Consider the following 19,045-nt stretch of genomic DNA (forward strand, 5'->3'; position numbering starts at 1 on the left):
GCTTCAAATAATTGCAGGTGTATAGTGAATAAATAATGAATAGCAAATTTGAATAGTTTGAACCAAACATACCCGGATTTGTGGCAAAATTAAGTTTATATTGCCTGAGGGCGTGACCCTGCCCACTCTTCCGAAATTGAATATACACAGTAAGGTACAGGCTGACTACGTAAGCCCACTGTAACTATTTACTCAAGAGCGGGTACTTTGGACGACCATAGGACACATATATTTCCATTCTAAGATAATACAAAAATAATTTAAAAAATTTTTAAGTTAAACGGTTTTATTGAAAACAAAACTTACATGAAGTAATAATAATACTAGTCATTACACTCCTCATCAATCTAGGGCGTTGATCAGACAATTAAATAAAAGCGTTGGACGCGTGAAATTTCTAAAAATGTGATTAGGGTTCAGTTGGTCTTATATAACACTATCAATAGAAATTTGACGCGTCCAACGCTTTTATTTAATTGTCTGATCAACGCCCTAGATTGATGAGGAGTGTGATGCCTAGTACCTAGGACCTACCTAATTATTTTCTAGTATTATTATTACTTCATGTAAATATTGTTTTCAATAAAACCGTTTAACCTAAAAATGTGTTTTAATTATTTTATTTTCATGTTTTTAGTCTTTATTTAATTGCCTATTATTTCTCAATCTATTTAGGACATTTAGTGACTCATTACTGCAACGACTTTCCTGACAATTTGTTACAATCTAATGCCTCAATACATAATCCTTCCAAAAACTTTACTCGACTCTGCGCCACGTATGCTTGTCCCTCCTCCAACTCCAAGATATTTTGATATCATTTCTACCGGACTGCATGTAATAATTGTTCCAAATATGAGCCAAATCGGGAATCATACGTCGCTTTCTATTCATGTATGTATTATGTGTTCCAAATATAGACCAAATTGGACCACAAATACGAATTTTTTGAATATCTCGATCTTTGCGCCACCTAGCGGCGATTTTTTTTCATAGGTCGCTTTCTATTCATGTATTATGTGTTCCAAATATGGACCAAATCGGACCACAAATACGACTTTTTTGAATATCTCGATCTTTGCGCCACCTAGCGGCGATATTTTCATAGGCCGCTTTCTATTCTCGTATGTATTATGTGTTCCAAATATGAGCCAAATCGGACCACAAATACGATTTTTGTGAATATCTCGATCCTTGCGCCACCTAGCGGCAATTTCATCGGGTTCTGAACTATATTCCAAGTTTCAAGCATGTAGTTTATCGGGAAGTGACTTAAATTTCAATTACAAAATTCGTTCACAACGGCCGTGCAAATGTTACGTATACGCATCGGTACCCATATGGTACGAATACCCAGGTGGTACGAATTTGTTTGCATGCAATTTGTTGTTTTTAATAAAACAACTTGCTTAATGTTATTAAAAAGTTCGGATTTCAAATATGCTTTTTGAAAATTATAAATTTTTTTTGTTTTTTTGAAGGTATAACAGTAATTTGCAAAACACATAATAGCTAGTTTACATTTCTCAAATTCAGTTAAATTACCGCCAAATCACTATCCATTGTCTGCCACTCACCGCTGATACAGAAAAACAAACATTTCACTAAAAAAAATGTGTATACTAAAATTTGAAAAAGTCACTTATTTAATTGCAACTACTCAAATGCAAATATTACCAACAAATTGAGAGAATTTGCATTTATTGGCACTCGCCTGAAAATTTACAAAACAACAAAAGGCTACCTTTGATTTTTCGGTCTATTGAAATTTAAGTGACCAATCGCAAAGTAAATGGTGGTGGAAAATAACTGGAAAATTATAAAGAAAAAGAAACAGAAAATACCAACACAAAAAACAGTAAGACAACGAAGAACAACAAAATGAAATATTTTAAGCCCAAAAATAGTTGGGGCGATGTGGTGTGGGTGTTCCTGAAGCAATTTGGTTACATAAGAAAAGTCAGTGACAATGAATATCAATGGGACTATTCGCAAACATTTGGCAAAGAAACTAGAAAAAACAATAACACAAATGAAAAGAAAAAACAAAAAGTTATAGATAACAAAATTCCAAAAAAATGGATAAAATGAAAATGAAAACAGCGAAAATAAAATAATAAAAAAATACCACAAAAAAAATGTATCACAAAAAAACTACATACATACATAAAAAGCGAAAACTGAACCTAAAAGACCTGTGTTAATGTATTTGTGTACGTATTTGCCAACAATTAGACTGAGACATCGAGTATAGCTGAACTTGCTGGTGAAGGAGAGCCGGAACAACAAGAGCGGATGAGCTATGAGAATGGACGCATGACTGATTGACTGGACGTGCGATTACGTGAAGTAATTAATATATAGCAAAAAACAAATCTGGGCCGATACATTCGGTCAACACACATACACACATGCCATATGAACGAACATACATATGTACGTATACAAGTTATAAACAATAGAAATAAATGAGTTGTATTTGTGAACGATCGACACTGAGCGCTGATTAAATTTTTCTGTATTTTTTTTTTAATTAATTAAAAATAAAAAAGTAACAAAAAGTAATGAAAATATGAAAAAATGATTTGCGAAAATGTGGTTAATAAATTAAATCAATGTTAACGTCATTATGTTTTTTACGTTTTTCTACCTATTGTATGAGTTTAACAAATGTTGGCAATGTGTTTTATGGCACATTATTGGCTTCATTGAACACGATGCCAATGTATTAATGAAAATATACATAACTTGACGTAAATACTATAAATGTTAAGTTTCAGCACAAAATTTATGCACGTTAGGGTGCTGCCCCTTCGTATGACAACAAATTTTGGTACGGTCAAAATATATCTACATACATACATATGCATAAATGATCGAAAATTGCCTTCAGGCATAATCAACCCTTGTGAACTAAAGCTTTCAAAGCCTCTTCTTCTGCTGTTTAGCTTAGAATTACGCTTTACAGGTTTTTTGACTGACTGAGAAACCATCCATACCATAAAGTCTCGAGGACGCTCTGGCGCCTACTAGCTATACGCACGAGCAATGATCGGAAAAAATTACAAGTAGCACAGAGAGGTAGCTCGCCACAAAACACATTGGCTATAATATACCCACCCTAATGAGCAAATTATTCTTATGGTAGTAAAAAATGAGCATATGATGTTGTATGATAAGAGGCGAAAAATATTTATTCAAGCAAATATGCATATTTTTACGTTTAACACAATTCGGGGCATTTTTTGGAAAAAATAAAAAATTTAGATTAATATAGAAATGAGAATAAGTCAAATTTTTAACATATCTTTTTTTTAACAAATATTATTTTTTATAAAAATTTTTTTTTTTTAATTATGATTGTTGTTTTTTTTTTATTTTATGCATTTTTTTATAAACTTTTTTTTTTTGTTTTTGTTCTTTTATCCTTTTTTGTTTGTTGTCGTGAGTTGAAAAGGGAAGCGAGACGCCTTTTCAGGAAGAAAAAAGCAGAAGCAGAAAGGCGTGAGTGCGAGGAGCTTGAGCTGCTAGCCACCAGGAATAACGCCCGAAAATTCTACAAAAAATACGGCGACATACGGAAGGTTTTAAGACCGGGGCAAACTCCTGTAGGAATGAAAACGGCGACCTTGTAACTGATGTCCAGAGAGTGCTTAGATTATGGAGGGAATACTTCTCTGCTCTCCTAAATGGAGGCAGCAATTCACCGCGCAGAGATGAAGAACCCGAACCCGCAATCGATGATGATGGAATATATGTCCCCCCGCCCGATTATGACGAAGTTAGAATAGCAATAACCAGATTGAAAAACAACAAGACCGCGGGCGCTGATGGATTGCCTGCGGAGCTATTCAAGTTCGGCGGCGAGGAGTTGGTAAGGCGCATGCAGCAGCTTCTTAGCAAAATATGGGCGGACGAAAGCATGCCCGACGGTTGGAATCTATGTGTTCTTTGCCCAGTCCACAAGAAGGGGGATATTGCAAAATGCACCAACTATCGTGGAATCAGCCTTCTTAATATCGCATATAAGGTCCTTTCAAGTGTATTGTGCGAAAGATTGAAACCCACCGTGAACCGGCTGATTGGACCTTATCAGTGCGGCTTCAGACCTGATAAATCTACCATCGACCAGATTTTCACAATGCGCCAAATCTTGGAAAAAACCCGTGAAAAGAGAATCGACACACATCACCTCTTCATCGACTTTAAAGCCGCCTTCGACAGCACGAAAAGGAGCTGCCTATATGCCGCTAAGTCTGAATTTGGTTTCCCCGCAAAACTTATACGGCTATGCAAAATGATGTTTAGCAACACCATCAGCTCAGTCAGAATTGGGAAGGACCTCTCCGAGCCGTTCGAAACTAAACGAGGTTTCAGACAGGGTGACCCCCTATCGTGCGATTTCTTTAATTTGATGCTGGAGAAAATTATACTAGCTGCAGAACTTAACCGCACTGGAACAATATACTATAAAAGCGTGCAATTACTGGCATATACTGATGACATTGATATCATCGGCCTAAACTCCCGCGCTGTTAGTCCTGCTTACTCCAAACTGGAAAAAGAAACGGTAAAGATGGGTTTGATGGTGAATGAGGACAAAACGAAGTACCTGCTGTCATTGAGCAAAGAGTCAGCGCATATGCGCCTTGGCAACCACGCTACTGTTGGCAGCCATAATTTCGAAATAGTAAAAGACTTCGTTTATTTGGGAACCAGCATCAACACTAGCAACAATATCAGCACTGAAATCCAGCGAAGAATCAATCTTGCCAATAAATGCTACTTTGGACTAGGTAGGCAATTGAAAAGTAAAGTCCTCTCTCGGCGAACGAAAATCATACTCTACAAGTCACTTATCGTACCCGTCCTGCTATATGGGGCAGAAGCATGAACCATGACAACAGCAGATGAAGCTGCTTTGGGAGTGTTCGAGAGAAAAGTTCTTCGAAAGATTTATGGACCTCTACGCGTTGGCGATGGCCAGTACCGAAGAAGATTTAATGATGAGCTGTACGAGCTATACGCAGACATCAACATAGTCCAGCGAATTAAAACGCAGCGGCTGCGCTGGCTAGGTCATGTTATACGAATGAAAGATGATGCTCCGGCCAAGAAAGTGTTTCTATCGGAACCCGCCTATGGAAGCAGAGGTAGAGGGCGGCCCCCACTACGTGGGAAGGACCAGGTGGAAAACGATTTAAACTCCCTTGGTGTGACCAATTGGCGCCGGTTGGCGGAGCGAAGGAGCGACTGGCGCGCCTTGTTGGACGGCCATAACCGTTTAGACGGTTAAGCGCCAATTAAGTAAGTAAGTTTGTTTTGTGTTTTATATATTAGTAAAAAAAATTTTTCATTGTTTTGGCACAGAAATCTCAAGATAAACTAAACTAAATCTGTGATATAGCATTTGAATTTTATTCAATTAATATTTATTTTCCTTTCTTTTATTATTTTTTTACATGTACATTATTAAATTTTGTGAGCATATTGTGGTCCAGCCCTTAAGCCCAAAATTTTTTGTTTATATTTTTATGAAACAGCATTCAAAAATACATACAACACTAAATTTTTACTCTTTGGACTGGGACTGAAACTAGAACTGCCTCGGGACTGGGATTGGGACGTGAGACCCTGACTGGAACTAGGGCTAGTACTGGGACTGGACCCTGAGACCGGGGCAGGGTTTAGGACTAGTACTGGGCTGAGACCGGGACTGGGGGTGGGAATAAGTGTTGGAGAATAATAAGAACTAGAAAACGAGAGGGAAGGAGAAAGGGACTGGCACAGAGATAGAGTTAGACAAAGATAGAGAGGTAGGGATGGAAGGAGCGGGGTAGAGAGAAGGGAAGAGAGCCAGAGAGAAAAGAAGGAATGGAAAAGATAGAGGGGGAGAAAGTGACGCAGAGTTTTTTTTTAGTTTATGTGCTTAATACTGTTTTTCTTTTTTTCTTTATTTTTTTATTTTATATCGGCTAATTTTGGAAGATTTTTTAGCTTTGCTTTTAATATATGCAAAATTTTTTCTCGATTTTTTACTTTTTCGTAAGTTTTTTGGCTAACCTGGTAAAATTTTTTTGCGGTTTAGTTGAGTTTAAGTTTTTATAAATGTTTTATTGATAAACGTTTGACTTTTTTACGATATTAATAAGAAAAAATTTCAAAATCTATCTACATAGCTTTTTGGTTTTCTCAACTTTCTTGACATTAAAATCATTACTTAGGTAGGGCTCCTCTTAAACATACAATCTTAACACAAACTTGCATACAGTCGCAGTTCTTATAAGAAAGCACCATTCACGGAAACAAAAATCTTAAGCCGGCCAGAATTTTCGTTATAAAACCTTCCACAGCTAAGTTATCAGTCAAGATGAGCTCACTGGGATGTGTTAAATTAACTTGGGCTGAGTCGGCTGTCCTTACACGTTCCTGCATTGTTGTAGAACTTCAATTTACTCTGAGAAACTTAATTGATTTGGAATAAAAAACTTTTCAATTTGTTTTTGAAATTTACAATATTTTTGAGAGCTCTCCGTGGATGGCGACTCAAAAATTCTTCCTTAGTTATTTCAAATGTGCTATGCTATTGGAACGCCTACTGATGCTAAGAAATTTATTGCTCTTCTAGCAACTTTCAGAAGTTAAATATTTTTGTTTATTTCCTTTTTGCATGACTTGTGTTGCGCTTTCGTGCTATTTCTTGTTTCTTTTTTTTTCTATATAAAAATTCAAGTAATTTGCACAATGGGCGTATTTTATTACCATTGAATACCTGCCTAGCCCATGCCTGAGACACAATGACAGCGCTCGCACACATGCGCAACTGTGTCGCTAATCAATCCATCAAAGCAGCTTATTTTGCTATTTTTCTTAGATTTCTGCACTTGTTTTTTTTTCTTCGCTCACTTAAAGAAGTAAGAAAAAAACCAAGGCACAAAAAGTTTCTCTTGTTTTGCTATGAATGTGGGCTTGGCTTATGATGCTGATATTAATTTACTAACTCGAATTGACAGCTTATTTTGCACAAGCAAGCATAAATTATATATGGGTATGTGTAATGTTTAACTAGAATAATTTGACAAAAATAAGTAAGGACGGGACTGTCTTCGGCTGTGCCGAAGACTTCATACCATTCATGAATGGGGCTGAACAATAATCTTATCCCGTTCGTAAACTCCAAATAATGCGCTGTATAAGATAAGAAATATATAGTGAACAGATGTACATACCTAAACGATTTTTAAGATAAATATAAAATAAAAAATGGCAAAAAACCCTCTTATCTGAACGATCGGTTGTATGGGATATATATTATATATAGCTCCGATCGAAATGATTTATACAGGAAATCTTCTATGATATATTAGAATATATGTCACATATTTTCACGTTTATACTTTCTAAATTGCGGCAGGAATGAGGAAAATCGTCTTATCTGAACGATCGGTTGTATGGGAGATACATCTGATAGCGGTCCGATCCTACCGGATCCGACAAATGTCTAATATAATACAAAAATACATCCTTGTGCCAAATTTCATTGAGATATCTCAAAATTTGAGGGACTAGTTTGCGTTCAAACAGACAGACGGACGGACGGAGAGACGGACATGGCTATATCAACTCAGTTCGTCGCCCTGATCAATTCGGTATACTTAATGGTGAGTCTATCTTCTATATTTCTCTACGTTACAAACATCGGACCAAAGTTAATATACCACTTCATGTTCATGAAAGGTATAAAAAAAATGCGGTTATTCCTTATCACAATATGGTACTAAATTAGAGATTTTTGGCTATGGAGTTTTAGCGTTAGCGAAGGTTGGTATTTCGGGCTGGTCTGGCCGATGATATCAATGTCAATGTAAAGTAAAAAAATATAACACTTTGGCCTGTGAAAATATAGCATACAAGTTCCTACGGGGCATGTTCAGCATGTAATCATAGTGGTATTGGTACTTGTTGATAGGCTTATTTATTGCATAAATTTTATTATGAGACATTCTTTTAGGCGTTCAAAGTGATTCAGCTTGGAAAAATATACATGGCATGCATACAATACAGTTGGCAGCAAATTATACAATAAAAGAATTCAAAGCAAATGTAAAAACACGCAGAAAACAAATAATTCACTTAGCAAGCTAACAGTGCATAAAATCTATAAATATGTATTACAAAATATTTAAATAAAAGACACATAAATAGAATACACCGTAGGCATTATTGAGGTTTAAATTCCATGAAATTTAAAATAAAAATTATAAAAAAAACAAAACAGAAAACACGTCAAGAAAATTGCAGCTAAACCTGAGTCACACAACTAGCGAGCTGTGACATAAAATGTGGCCAACAAACAGTCTGTCAGTCGACTGGCATGTGACAGGTACACCGCATGAAGCCAGGGTTCAAGAAACCTTATATACCGCAGAATGTGGATTGGCGTACAAGAAATGGCTTTCATTTAGTTGGCTGGCAAGCTGAGATTTGTTTAAGTTTTCTTTTTTTGATTGCATTTTTAAGGCTAATATACTTTTAACGTTGTTTTTGTTTTTGCTAATAAGAGCTAAATCGTGCATTGTGTAGCTGCAACAATTGAATGGTAAATAAAATAAATATTTATTTGCGTACATAATTGAACTGTGACCTAATTGATGAAATACATGTTACACACATACATATATATGTATAATAAAACAATGCCCACAAAGTCTGTCTCCCTCCATCGTCTGCAATTTTTACCCGTTGTTAGTTGGTTATTTTTTTTCTTAATTAGGATAAGTGTTTTGATACAAATAGTTTTACGCCAGGTGGCGCAAAGCTTTGAATGCTACTCAAAGGCACATCTAAGATACGGAAGTAGGAATATGTATACGGAAGAAAATTGTAGCCAGGTGAAGCTGGGTCGTGTCAATACATACTTAATACATATTACTTATCCCATTTAAACTTCCTACGGGCTTTCTGAGTTAAGCAGAAGGTGCTGAAATTTTTTATCTGCGCAAACCTGAAACTCACTAGACTTTATCTAGCTACTTCTACACATTCACGAAAGGATGACTCAATGCCATTTTCTGCGGTCTAATCCGACAGACGGTCCCTTACCTAGTTGGGAAGGGTTCTATGGCTAAAGTATGTAAATTGCTTTTGATGCAAGCACGGGAATAGCAGGTCTAACTAGTATTAAATGCTATGTCATAGTGGTGATTCCCCAAACTACGGAAATACATCCTATTGAGAGGAAGAGTGAGTTTAATTTGCAATTTTGAACAATACCAATAAAAAGCAGTCAGATTTATACCGGCACTTAATTTGTATTCGTGTTTCTTTTACCCTATTTAAAATCTGTTTTAAGATCTCGAGCGATCATTTTCTAACCACCAATAGCCTCATACCTGATGCTGGCGAAGGCTGGACAAATGGAATGCTTATTCAGAGCCCAATCTTCCCAAGTGAGAAAAAGTGCAGTTCGTACTCATTGTCTTAAGCCAACACCCCAAAACCCAATATTTGAAGCATCACCTCAGGAAAGGTATGACTATGGACTGATTCATTCTATATGCGCCCTTACATACCGGTAAGGCCAACCTTTGATTCTTATGACTGACTTGATCATATAATCCTATTTTATGTCAGCCGGTTGAAGCAAAATGATGTTTGGATTCTCCCATAGTGAGCTGATGAAACCGAAACGCACAGCATTCATAACTTACCAAGCCTTTTTACATCAATAACAACAAAAACATCGTATTCGTTTGGAATACTGTGATAATGCTACCAAGCTGATTGTTGGGTAGTAGGAACCCGGTTTCAAATTTTCGCTGATCATTGGCAAAGATAAATCTGCTTCCATAGCTCACTGAATGGAAAATCCTTCATCAGCTTAAAGCAAAGCCAGGTAAAAAAAAGCCAGAATGAAAAAGGCTTTTTGGGGTTTCTCATTCAGCCACCGAAGCCAATATCAGCTTGCTTGATTTGTTGATGTAGCGAATCTCCTGTGGCTTTATATAGTTCTCATGGACCGTAGCCGGTAGGATAGCTCATCTTCTTAATTAAGTAATAAGAAATATTGTACGATGTTTGGCGCATATTTGAAAGCCACATTACGATGCCATCCTCTCTAACCATCCCTTCCGTTTATCTCATGAAATTTATGAAGGTCACTGACTCCTAAAAGCTATGCAGGACTGAAAACGCCTCTACCTGTTATTGATTCTGATAAGCTAGAACCAGTAAAGAGTTTCAACGTCTCTTGCGCTCCTGCGTCATATAGTCCCATGGCTATATCGTTTTTCTATAAATTGCGATATGCCGCATGCATCTTATGAAATGGGTGTGTCAAATCGCCAGCCTACTTTATACCATGACTAATCAGACTTTACATTATCCTAGTAGACCTGACAGTCCGAAGATGCCCCCGCATAACAGGTAATATCGACAGTGAATAGTGAAGGCGTGTATTTGGCATTTTGGGAGATGAAATTTAGAGATAGCTAAAATTAAGGTAATGTTGTAGGCGCTCCTTAGCTTTATAGGGTTGATGTTAAGGTTAAAATATTTACCAGTGTACTCTTTATTTGGGAATAGCTTAGTATCAACTAATTCTTGTACAAATCGTTCGTTTTATTATTTAGTTTTATCTCACTCGATAAACATTCAAATCAAAAGTAGATACTTTCTTGTTTACTTCAATTCATAAATCATGCATCAACATTCAATTGTTAAGCCAAAACAAAATGGTTTAATCAGCCATGAAATACCGTTGTAAATGAATTACTGTAACAAACACATTTGACATTTTTGATGTTTTTGTGTCAGTGCCTACAATCACATGATATTTCATTTAGCGAGCGAGCAAAGGGCAAGAGTTCATGTGTTTGAGCAGTTCTCATGAGTATTACGGTATTGTTCTTGATTGAACATTTGGCATGTTTACTAATTAGCAGAGTGATGTCAAATGAATACGATGTTAGTGGGTGAGAAATATTTGAAGAAAGGAGTGTGGGAGTACAATGATGATGACTAAGAACGCCTATCGTCGAATTAGTAATATGCAAGTGAGGCCATTTTTTATTAACAAATGCTTATTTATATACATACATTTGTATTTGTTCAAAAAGTTATTCGAACCTACATACAGTTAAATGAAAATATTTTCTTATGGCATGTGAACATAGTAAGTTGCAATCACACCACACCTTTATTCATGCTAACAACTCACCACAGCAGCTACTTAAAAATCGATGACAAAATTCAACAACGAACTATTAATACCTCTAAATAGCTTGATTCCTGACCCAAAACTTGTGTTATCCTCAATATTACAACCTCGGGAAGTTCCTTAAAATTCGAACACAAAATTTTCACGATCTTTGGACCACCTAGTGAAAATTTTTTCTCATGTTGCATCATGGGACTATTTTAACCTCAATGTAAAAGGGTAATAAAGCCCGAAGCCGTGTTCAATGTTTCAGGTTACAGGGATATCGAGAAATTCCTTAAAACTCGAAAGCAAAATTTCCAAGTTCGGACATTTTTGTAGAATTTTCACGACCCCTGAACCATCTAGCAAAGTTTTCTCCCTCGTGTTAAATTTTCATTTGGTTGCAATGTGCGTTTTAAGTTTTAAGACGCTAGCTGTACTGGCGATATCTGGAAATATAGAACTAACGCCCACGCGCTTTTAAAATACTCATTAACACCTTTCATTTGATACCCATATCGTACAAACAAAATCTAGAGTCACCCCTGGTTCGCCTTTATGGCGATATCTCGAAAACGCGTCCACCTATAGAACTAAGGCCCACTCCCTTTTAAAATACTCATTAACACCTTTCATTTGATACTCATATCGTACAAACAAATTCTAGAGTCACCCCTGGTCCACCTTTATGGCGATATCTCGAAAAGGCGCCCACATATAGAACTAAGGCCCATTCCCTTTTAAAATACTCATTAAGACCTTTCGTTTGATACCCATATCGTACAAACAAATTCTAGAGTCACTCCTGGTCCACCTTTATGGCGATATCTCGAAAAGGCGTCCACCTATAGAACTAAGGCTCACTCCCTTTTAAAATACTCATTAACACCTTTCATTTGATACCCATATCGTACAAACTAATTCTAGAGTCAGCCCTGGTCCACCTTTATGGCGATATCGCTAAACGGCGTCCACCTATAGAACTATGGCCCACTCCCTTTTAAAATACGCTTTATTACCTTCCATTTGATACCCATGTCATACAAACACATCCCAGGGTTACCCTAGGTTAATTTTCTTACTTGGTGATTTTCCCTTATTTTGTCTCCATAGCTCTCAGTTGAGTATGTAATGTTCGGTTACACCCGAACTTAGCCTTCCTTACTTGTTTTTTATCATTTTACAAACGCTCACTCACAATATTTACACACGCAACATATTTTATGTCTGTTAGCAAAAATTCGGTCAAATGTTGAGACGCAAAGTTGGTTGTCGTGTCTTGCATAATCTCAAATTGGCCAATTTATAACAAGCAAGCGCATAAATTGTGTCCAACAACCCAGCATTACTATCACTATTTATATGAACTGTCGGGTAAGACTCATGAATTTTGATGCTTGACAGTTTAATTAAATTTTACGTCTTTAAAAGCTCATTCCAAATTATTCACAATCATTTTATTTTAGCAATTAAAGTAAAAATTGCGTAACGGCAACGGAAACGTAATAACTAAATAGTTTTAGGGAATTGAAGCTGTAGCATGAAACTATTATGGTGTCAGTACCCTATTTTATTTACTACCACATTTACAAAAAATTCTGACAAGTCAATCACATGAAAGAGTAAATTCATCTATCACATTTGACTATCACATGACTAATCAATTGATCATCACTATTGCTACTCTTTTTCAAGAGGAAGAAACATCTGAAAAAATTCAAATTTCTCAAAAGTGGCTGCGAGTTATTGTTAAAATTTTATTTAAAAATGTAGCATTTAATTTAAAAGCGATAAAAAAGGAAACGAATATAAAAAACAGCACCTTCGAAGCTGCCTTATTAAAGAAAAACGGATATTCGAACCCCATGCCAATAAATATAAAAGTTAATGAAAAGTTAAATTGAAATGCATATGCACCTACTTCCGCGTGTGGCTCCAATCCATATAATAATGGTAGTGGCGAACTTAGCTTTTGAGCCCGTGGAATGTCATTTTCGAAGTTAACGTTGGTCGATAAAATGCGAGTTTTGATACACGTAACAAATTGAATACTTCAAAACACTTATCCTCAATATAGATTTTCTGTCTAGTTTTAGCTGTTGTCGGGAACCTCAGCTCCTCAAGGTTTGAGAAGCTCGTGGTCATCACCGGTTACATCAAAAAAATAACCTTGCTAATGAAAAGGTTATCAAGTAACCCCCTACCCCATGATTTTTTTTTAATTTAATGAAGCCAGTGTTAATAATTTATGTTTCGCTTTTTTCTTCAAATTATTTTTTAATGTAAGAACTAAAATAAATGTAAATCTTCTTAAATAAATGTAAATTTCAATTCAAATTATTACATTTCATTATTTAGGTTATTATAAATCAACCATTATGTTCATTAAACTGTGACATGGTGATATATCAAGTATGATGTTTATTCAACTGTGACCGTTCGGTGCATCAAATATGTTAGGTGTCTTCACACCGTTGACTGCAGAGATGCGTTTGAGAGAGCAGTACAGCTATATTTTCATTTAGTACACAAGATTCATATGTTACAAGAAGATGCAAGCTCACATGTATACATTTTTGTGCCTCACGTTTTTCACTTTCTTATTAAAAACTTGATGGAATCGCGTGCTTAATGAATGAATCAACAGTGATTATCATATGATTTGTTAAAGCAGTGTCACTATTATTGTGGCGATAGCTAAAGATAACGACAATAAGGATGGGTTCGCATGCAATTGAGTTCGTTGAAGTTTGCCAAGACTTTTATCAAAACTCAAAAATTATACATTTATAGTTTGCAACATTATTTATAGCTTCAATTAAAATCAACAAGCCAAGCTTAATGTAGAAGCATAGATATACAAAAAAATGTATTAAAAATTTTGTGGGCAAACAAAATGCACTGTCATACCCCAAAAAAGAGCCCTTCAGCCGTCCTTCCGCGTTTTTAAGTTTATAATTAATTGCAATAACAAATTATATGTCTATACAGTATTTTTCATTAATAGTTGCGTATGCATTTTTTACAAATGGGGTTTCGATAAAAAAAAATAACAATAGCCAGCTGTTAGCTACAGTTAGATTCATGCCTTAATGATGTATGATGAATTAAGTATACACAAAATATAGTAAAAACGTGGAAGAGGTCAAGTGATAAATTACTGAAAACTCTTCGTACAAGCATATATATGTGTGTATATTATAAATGTATATCAAATAATTGCTTCACGATAAAGTAGAAAAATATCGATTCTAATATCGGCAGTATCGTTTTATTTTTCCGCCACTATCCATAGTTTCTTTCCACTATAGAGGGGGTTATTTCCTGAGATTATAATAGATCGATACTACTAATAATTTATTTATTAAATATCAAGACTATCGAGTGGTCGGAGTATCGATTGTTTTACAGCTAAGAGCGACTATTTTCCTTAACTACTTGCTGAAGTGCGTCTAGTTCTATGCAAAATATTTGAAAACGAATTATTTCATTCGAAGGTAGTTCAAACACTCAAATCTATTCCTTCTCTAGTAATTAATCAAAGTTTAAGGGAACCTGACGGAAAAACAAAGACGCAAATAAATACAAAAAAGTAACAGGGAAGAAGAAATACAATTTCAAAAAAAAACAAAAAAAATTATGATGTCAAAAACATTAACCATCTCCAGTCAAGGCTAACGAGTACCTCACAGATCACTGAACTATTTCTTGAATTAAAGTTCCAGTTGGCACTAACCAAAGATAGGGAAACAACCTTAAGAGGTTACGGTATGCTCAGCAATAGTTTGGCAGTTCCAAAACAACACCTTTTTGGTTTTCTGCTGTCAAAATAAATTGTGAATAAATTACGCATGCACCGTGTAATTCGCGAATGGCGTACGGAGTTATTTGGGTCTTGAAATAGGTGTTGTAGGGATATCCTATTAAAATCCCACACACAGGTCGTCAACTCGCTTCCTAAACACTTCGCCTTCATTATAATATTCATGTTAACTATAAGAAAATCACTGCTGGAAAGAAATACATCGAAACGTACTAGAAGCAAATGAAATATTATTAACTTATGCTGATGCACAAGAAGAAAATATCAAACCTAATTAAATAACTAAATCAAGAAATAAATTTTTAAAAATTTTTCATATTAAATCACAGCTTTCGTTACAGGAACAATTAGCTGGGACATTATCAATCAATGCGACAAAGGCCGCATATACATACATAACGGTTAGAAATTTTAGGCTTAATTTTAAACCATTCATCGGTTTAAGCAATTTTTGAAACATTTTACTTCCTTTTTTGCACTAAATAAGAAACCGCACACTTTTCTATACATATGAGAAGGTTTGATATGTTTTCTTACAAAGATTTGGCAGCTGAGCAGGTAGAGTAAGCTACTACATAGAATCCGTGGCACATCGGTTAGAAACCAGGGCACCGCCCTAGTGGGCGGTTAGGTTAGGTTGAACTGGCCGATCCATGAGAACCTCATATAGACTGAAAGAGTCAAACTGAAAAACCCTATCAAAAACCAGGACGTATGTTATAAAATAACTCCGTCCTCTTGGCAAAAACTACAAGCTTCGTAGGACTTAAGCCACTTGCTGCTACTAGATCTGACAGCTGTATCACTCCTAATAGCTGGAGTCTTTGCCTGGCAAGCGCAGGCCACTAGCACAGAACGTGCTCTATCGTTTCCTCCTCCAACCCGCACTTCCTACATCTGCTATCACTGACCAAGCCTAATTTAAAGGCATGTGACGCCAGAAGGCAATGTCCAGTCAGAATACCCGTCATGAGTCTACAGTCCTCTCTTTTTAATGATAGAAGCAACTTTGTTAGTCTAAGGTTGTAAGACCTACACATAACCTTTAACACTTTACAGCCCCGTGCTTGAACCCACACCTTTCCCGCTTGGTCGATCATGTGCACCTCTCGCCTTCGCTTAATCTCGCCCAGTCTAATTGGGACGTCTACGGAGCAAGCTTCAAGGGATGCGCCTTTTTTAGCTAGTTCATCCGCATTTTCATTCCCCACCGCCAACTAGATTTTTCCTTTTTCGTTTATAACTGCAAGTGTAGACATCTCTAGTTTCAAATTGAAACCCAGTTCTGTGCACTCATTTGAAATTTGGTTTGATCATGCATGTAGTATTAAAAAGTTTCATATTTAGACTCAAATGTTTAACCGTGTAGAACGCTTTGCCTTTTTCTATGCTTCCTTTTGACGCTTTTGACAATGCCATAAGTTTACATAATACGTAATATTACATTCCACAAACTTTGTTTAGCAACATATAGGCGCGGTCATAAATTGAACTATACGGGTTTTATTAAAACGTGGTTATAATTTCTGCAATGAAAAATCAAGCAAGGTCGATAGTTTCATTCTTTAAGCAAAGATGGCTAAACAACGAAGAAGCACTTCTATCACTGCTGAGTCAAAGTAACGAACAAAAATCACTGAAAAGGCACAATCAAAAACCGCTGGATCTGCCAGCTCTATTGCTGAGTAATGTCAAATAAGTGGAGCGTAAGCTTTTTTATAATTTCAAATGGGAAAACAGCGAAACTTTACAATGTAATCTGGTACTCGTGCAGACAGTCGTATATGGGGGGTTAATGATCTCGGGTTAAGGGACCGAAATGAACAGCGATTGATGATATGACCATAATAAATAACATTCCCAATTGAAAAAACAATGGAAAATAAATACAGGCAATAGTACAAACAAATGTAATTCAGAGGTGGAATTCACAGAAGCTGAACCTTCAACAGCAGGTCCAATAATTGATTAAGGAAGTCACACTTATTAGATTGAACTATTTTTAATATTAAATAAAAATGATAATAAAGCCATAAATTAAAAGTAAATTCTGTAAATTAATTTAAGCCAAATAAAATAAAATAAATACATTAATATTATTTCAAAATATCAAAGTATTATTAAATAATACTGTTAAATAATATAAAAAAAAATTTTGTATACGCACTTTTTCAAATGACTGTTCTCGTACGGTACAAAACGAAAATAATCTTTCTCCATTTAGACGTTGTTTCTGTTCTCAGCGCGTAAATTTGTAAATAAAAAACTAAAAATTTTCTAAACTTTGCTTAATTTCACATTTTATTTCACAGTGTGATGTTAATGTTGATGATAATTTCACAGTGTATCGCCCAGTAACGGTTAATAACGTCGCCCGCTTGAATTTTTCTGCAGTCAAGCCACAAAATATGATTGACAACCGAGGTTGGTTATGGATGCTGTTGCGGTAGATGTTGTTGTAATTTTTTCATTAATATTATTGTACATAATTATTGTTGGTAATCATGCTACTAGCTTGCAACGGGTTTTTACTTGCAGCATTCATAAGTGGTAATTATTATTTTTGTTAATGTTGTTATCATTTTTGATGTATTTCTTTACTTTATATAGCTTTTTGGCACTTTTTGGTACATTGAATATTCTATTTTACGTCATTAAAATTAATTAAAAAATGTTTCAAGTTGTAGTTACTTTCAATGCTATTTTAAATTTTGTTATACTAAGTTTTTAAGTAATAAAGTTTTTGTAAAATTATTTGCTATTATTAGCGCAGCTTTTTATTAGATAGCTGTTTTGTTAAAGAGTAATTATTAGTTTATTATTCATATATGTAGTTGTTGCATGTTTTTATAGTTCTGTTCGAACAATAGTGTGTAATTTTTGCTTTTTGTTGTTGTTATTCTAATTTGTCGAAGCTCCTATTTTTGTATTTATTGTTTGCTTGATATTGTTTATTTATTTATCATTTATTCAAATGTTGCTACTAAAATTTTGTTATTTTACTCGGTACATAGTTAGATGATTATTTTTAAAAAGCTATTTGTGCTTAATTTTTTGTCCGATATATATCTATGTATGTTAGTGCGGGTCAAATTGTATGTGGAATAAAACTTTAGGTGCACATCCAGTTTCCGAATCTATAGGTCATACTGAGTAATATTGTCCATAGGACCATAGGTCTGAAATGAATTTCGAGCCTCCCTAATTTTGTTAGAAAATTGTATATCCCAATCCCAGTAGCGGCTCTCAAAAATAAAATACATGAAATTAAATGTCAAATTCGGATTCGGATTGGGATATAAAATTTTCTAACAAAATTAGGGAGGCTGGAAATTCATTTCAGGCCTATGGTCCCATGGACAATATTACTCAGTACGACCCATAGATTCAGAAACTGGATGTGCACCTGAAGTATTTTTCCCCCATACAATTTGACCCGCCTAATGTATGTGTATTTATGTATATAAGTAGTTTCTTAATTGCAATAATCTTAGGCTGTCTCCTAGGTTTTTATTTGTTTGTTGTTTTGTTGCGAGTTATCAATATTGTTTTTTTTTTTTTTTATTTTGCATACTCTTTTTTTATTATTATCTAAATATATAGGCATAGTCGCTGACTAAAATACCCTTTAGTTAAAATCTTGCCTAAATTAAAAATGGGATTTAAAATTTTGGTCTGTCATAGACATATTAAACACAGTTTTCAGCTAAAATAAGCATGGACAGGGTATCCGCATGAAAAAAGGTATTGTTTGGCGCTATGAAAAAATTTTTTAGAAATTTTAAAAGTTCACCCTGTTCCTTACAACCGTGGGTACTTGACTCCATGTATAAAAAATGGTAATTTTTTACTTGACACAAACTCTTACAATACCACAAAAATTGTCAAAGGAGTACCTGAAAACGCTTTTTGATCATAATCCGGTGGCGGATAATTATCATTCAATTCTATTTAAAAGTTATTAGTAAACGTTTTGTAAAAATGCGCTGTTTTTTATCATCTGTCAATTTAAAATTGAGTGC

The 19,045-nt window shown here is 35.2% G+C and overlaps 1 protein-coding gene and 1 long non-coding RNA gene across 14 annotated transcripts in view; one reads left to right on the forward strand and one right to left on the reverse strand.

The window, feature by feature from the left end:
• The window catches only part of nuf (rab11 family-interacting protein nuf), a 268,745-nt gene that overhangs the window by 130,604 nt on the left and 119,096 nt on the right, over positions 1–19,045 (reverse strand). For 2 of the 13 annotated variants that reach the window (XM_067792125.1, XM_067792124.1), the window contains exon 2: positions 17,191–17,811. The exons of the other annotated variants lie outside the window; for them this stretch is intronic. In XM_067792125.1, the coding sequence (XP_067648226.1) occupies positions 17,191–17,243 (53 nt within the window). In that variant the 5' untranslated portion in view covers positions 17,244–17,811. The remainder of the gene's footprint in view (positions 1–17,190; positions 17,812–19,045) is intronic. 13 annotated transcript variants of the gene reach the window in all.
• LOC137254454 (uncharacterized) lies at positions 1,684–17,777 on the forward strand. The gene is made up of 2 exons (XR_010954001.1): positions 1,684–2,436; positions 17,336–17,777. It is a non-coding gene; the product is annotated as an uncharacterized lncRNA (long non-coding RNA).

Source organism: Eurosta solidaginis, chromosome 5 (genome assembly GCF_040869045.1).
Source record: "Eurosta solidaginis isolate ZX-2024a chromosome 5, ASM4086904v1, whole genome shotgun sequence".
Classification (NCBI taxonomy): domain Eukaryota; kingdom Metazoa; phylum Arthropoda; class Insecta; order Diptera; family Tephritidae; genus Eurosta; species Eurosta solidaginis.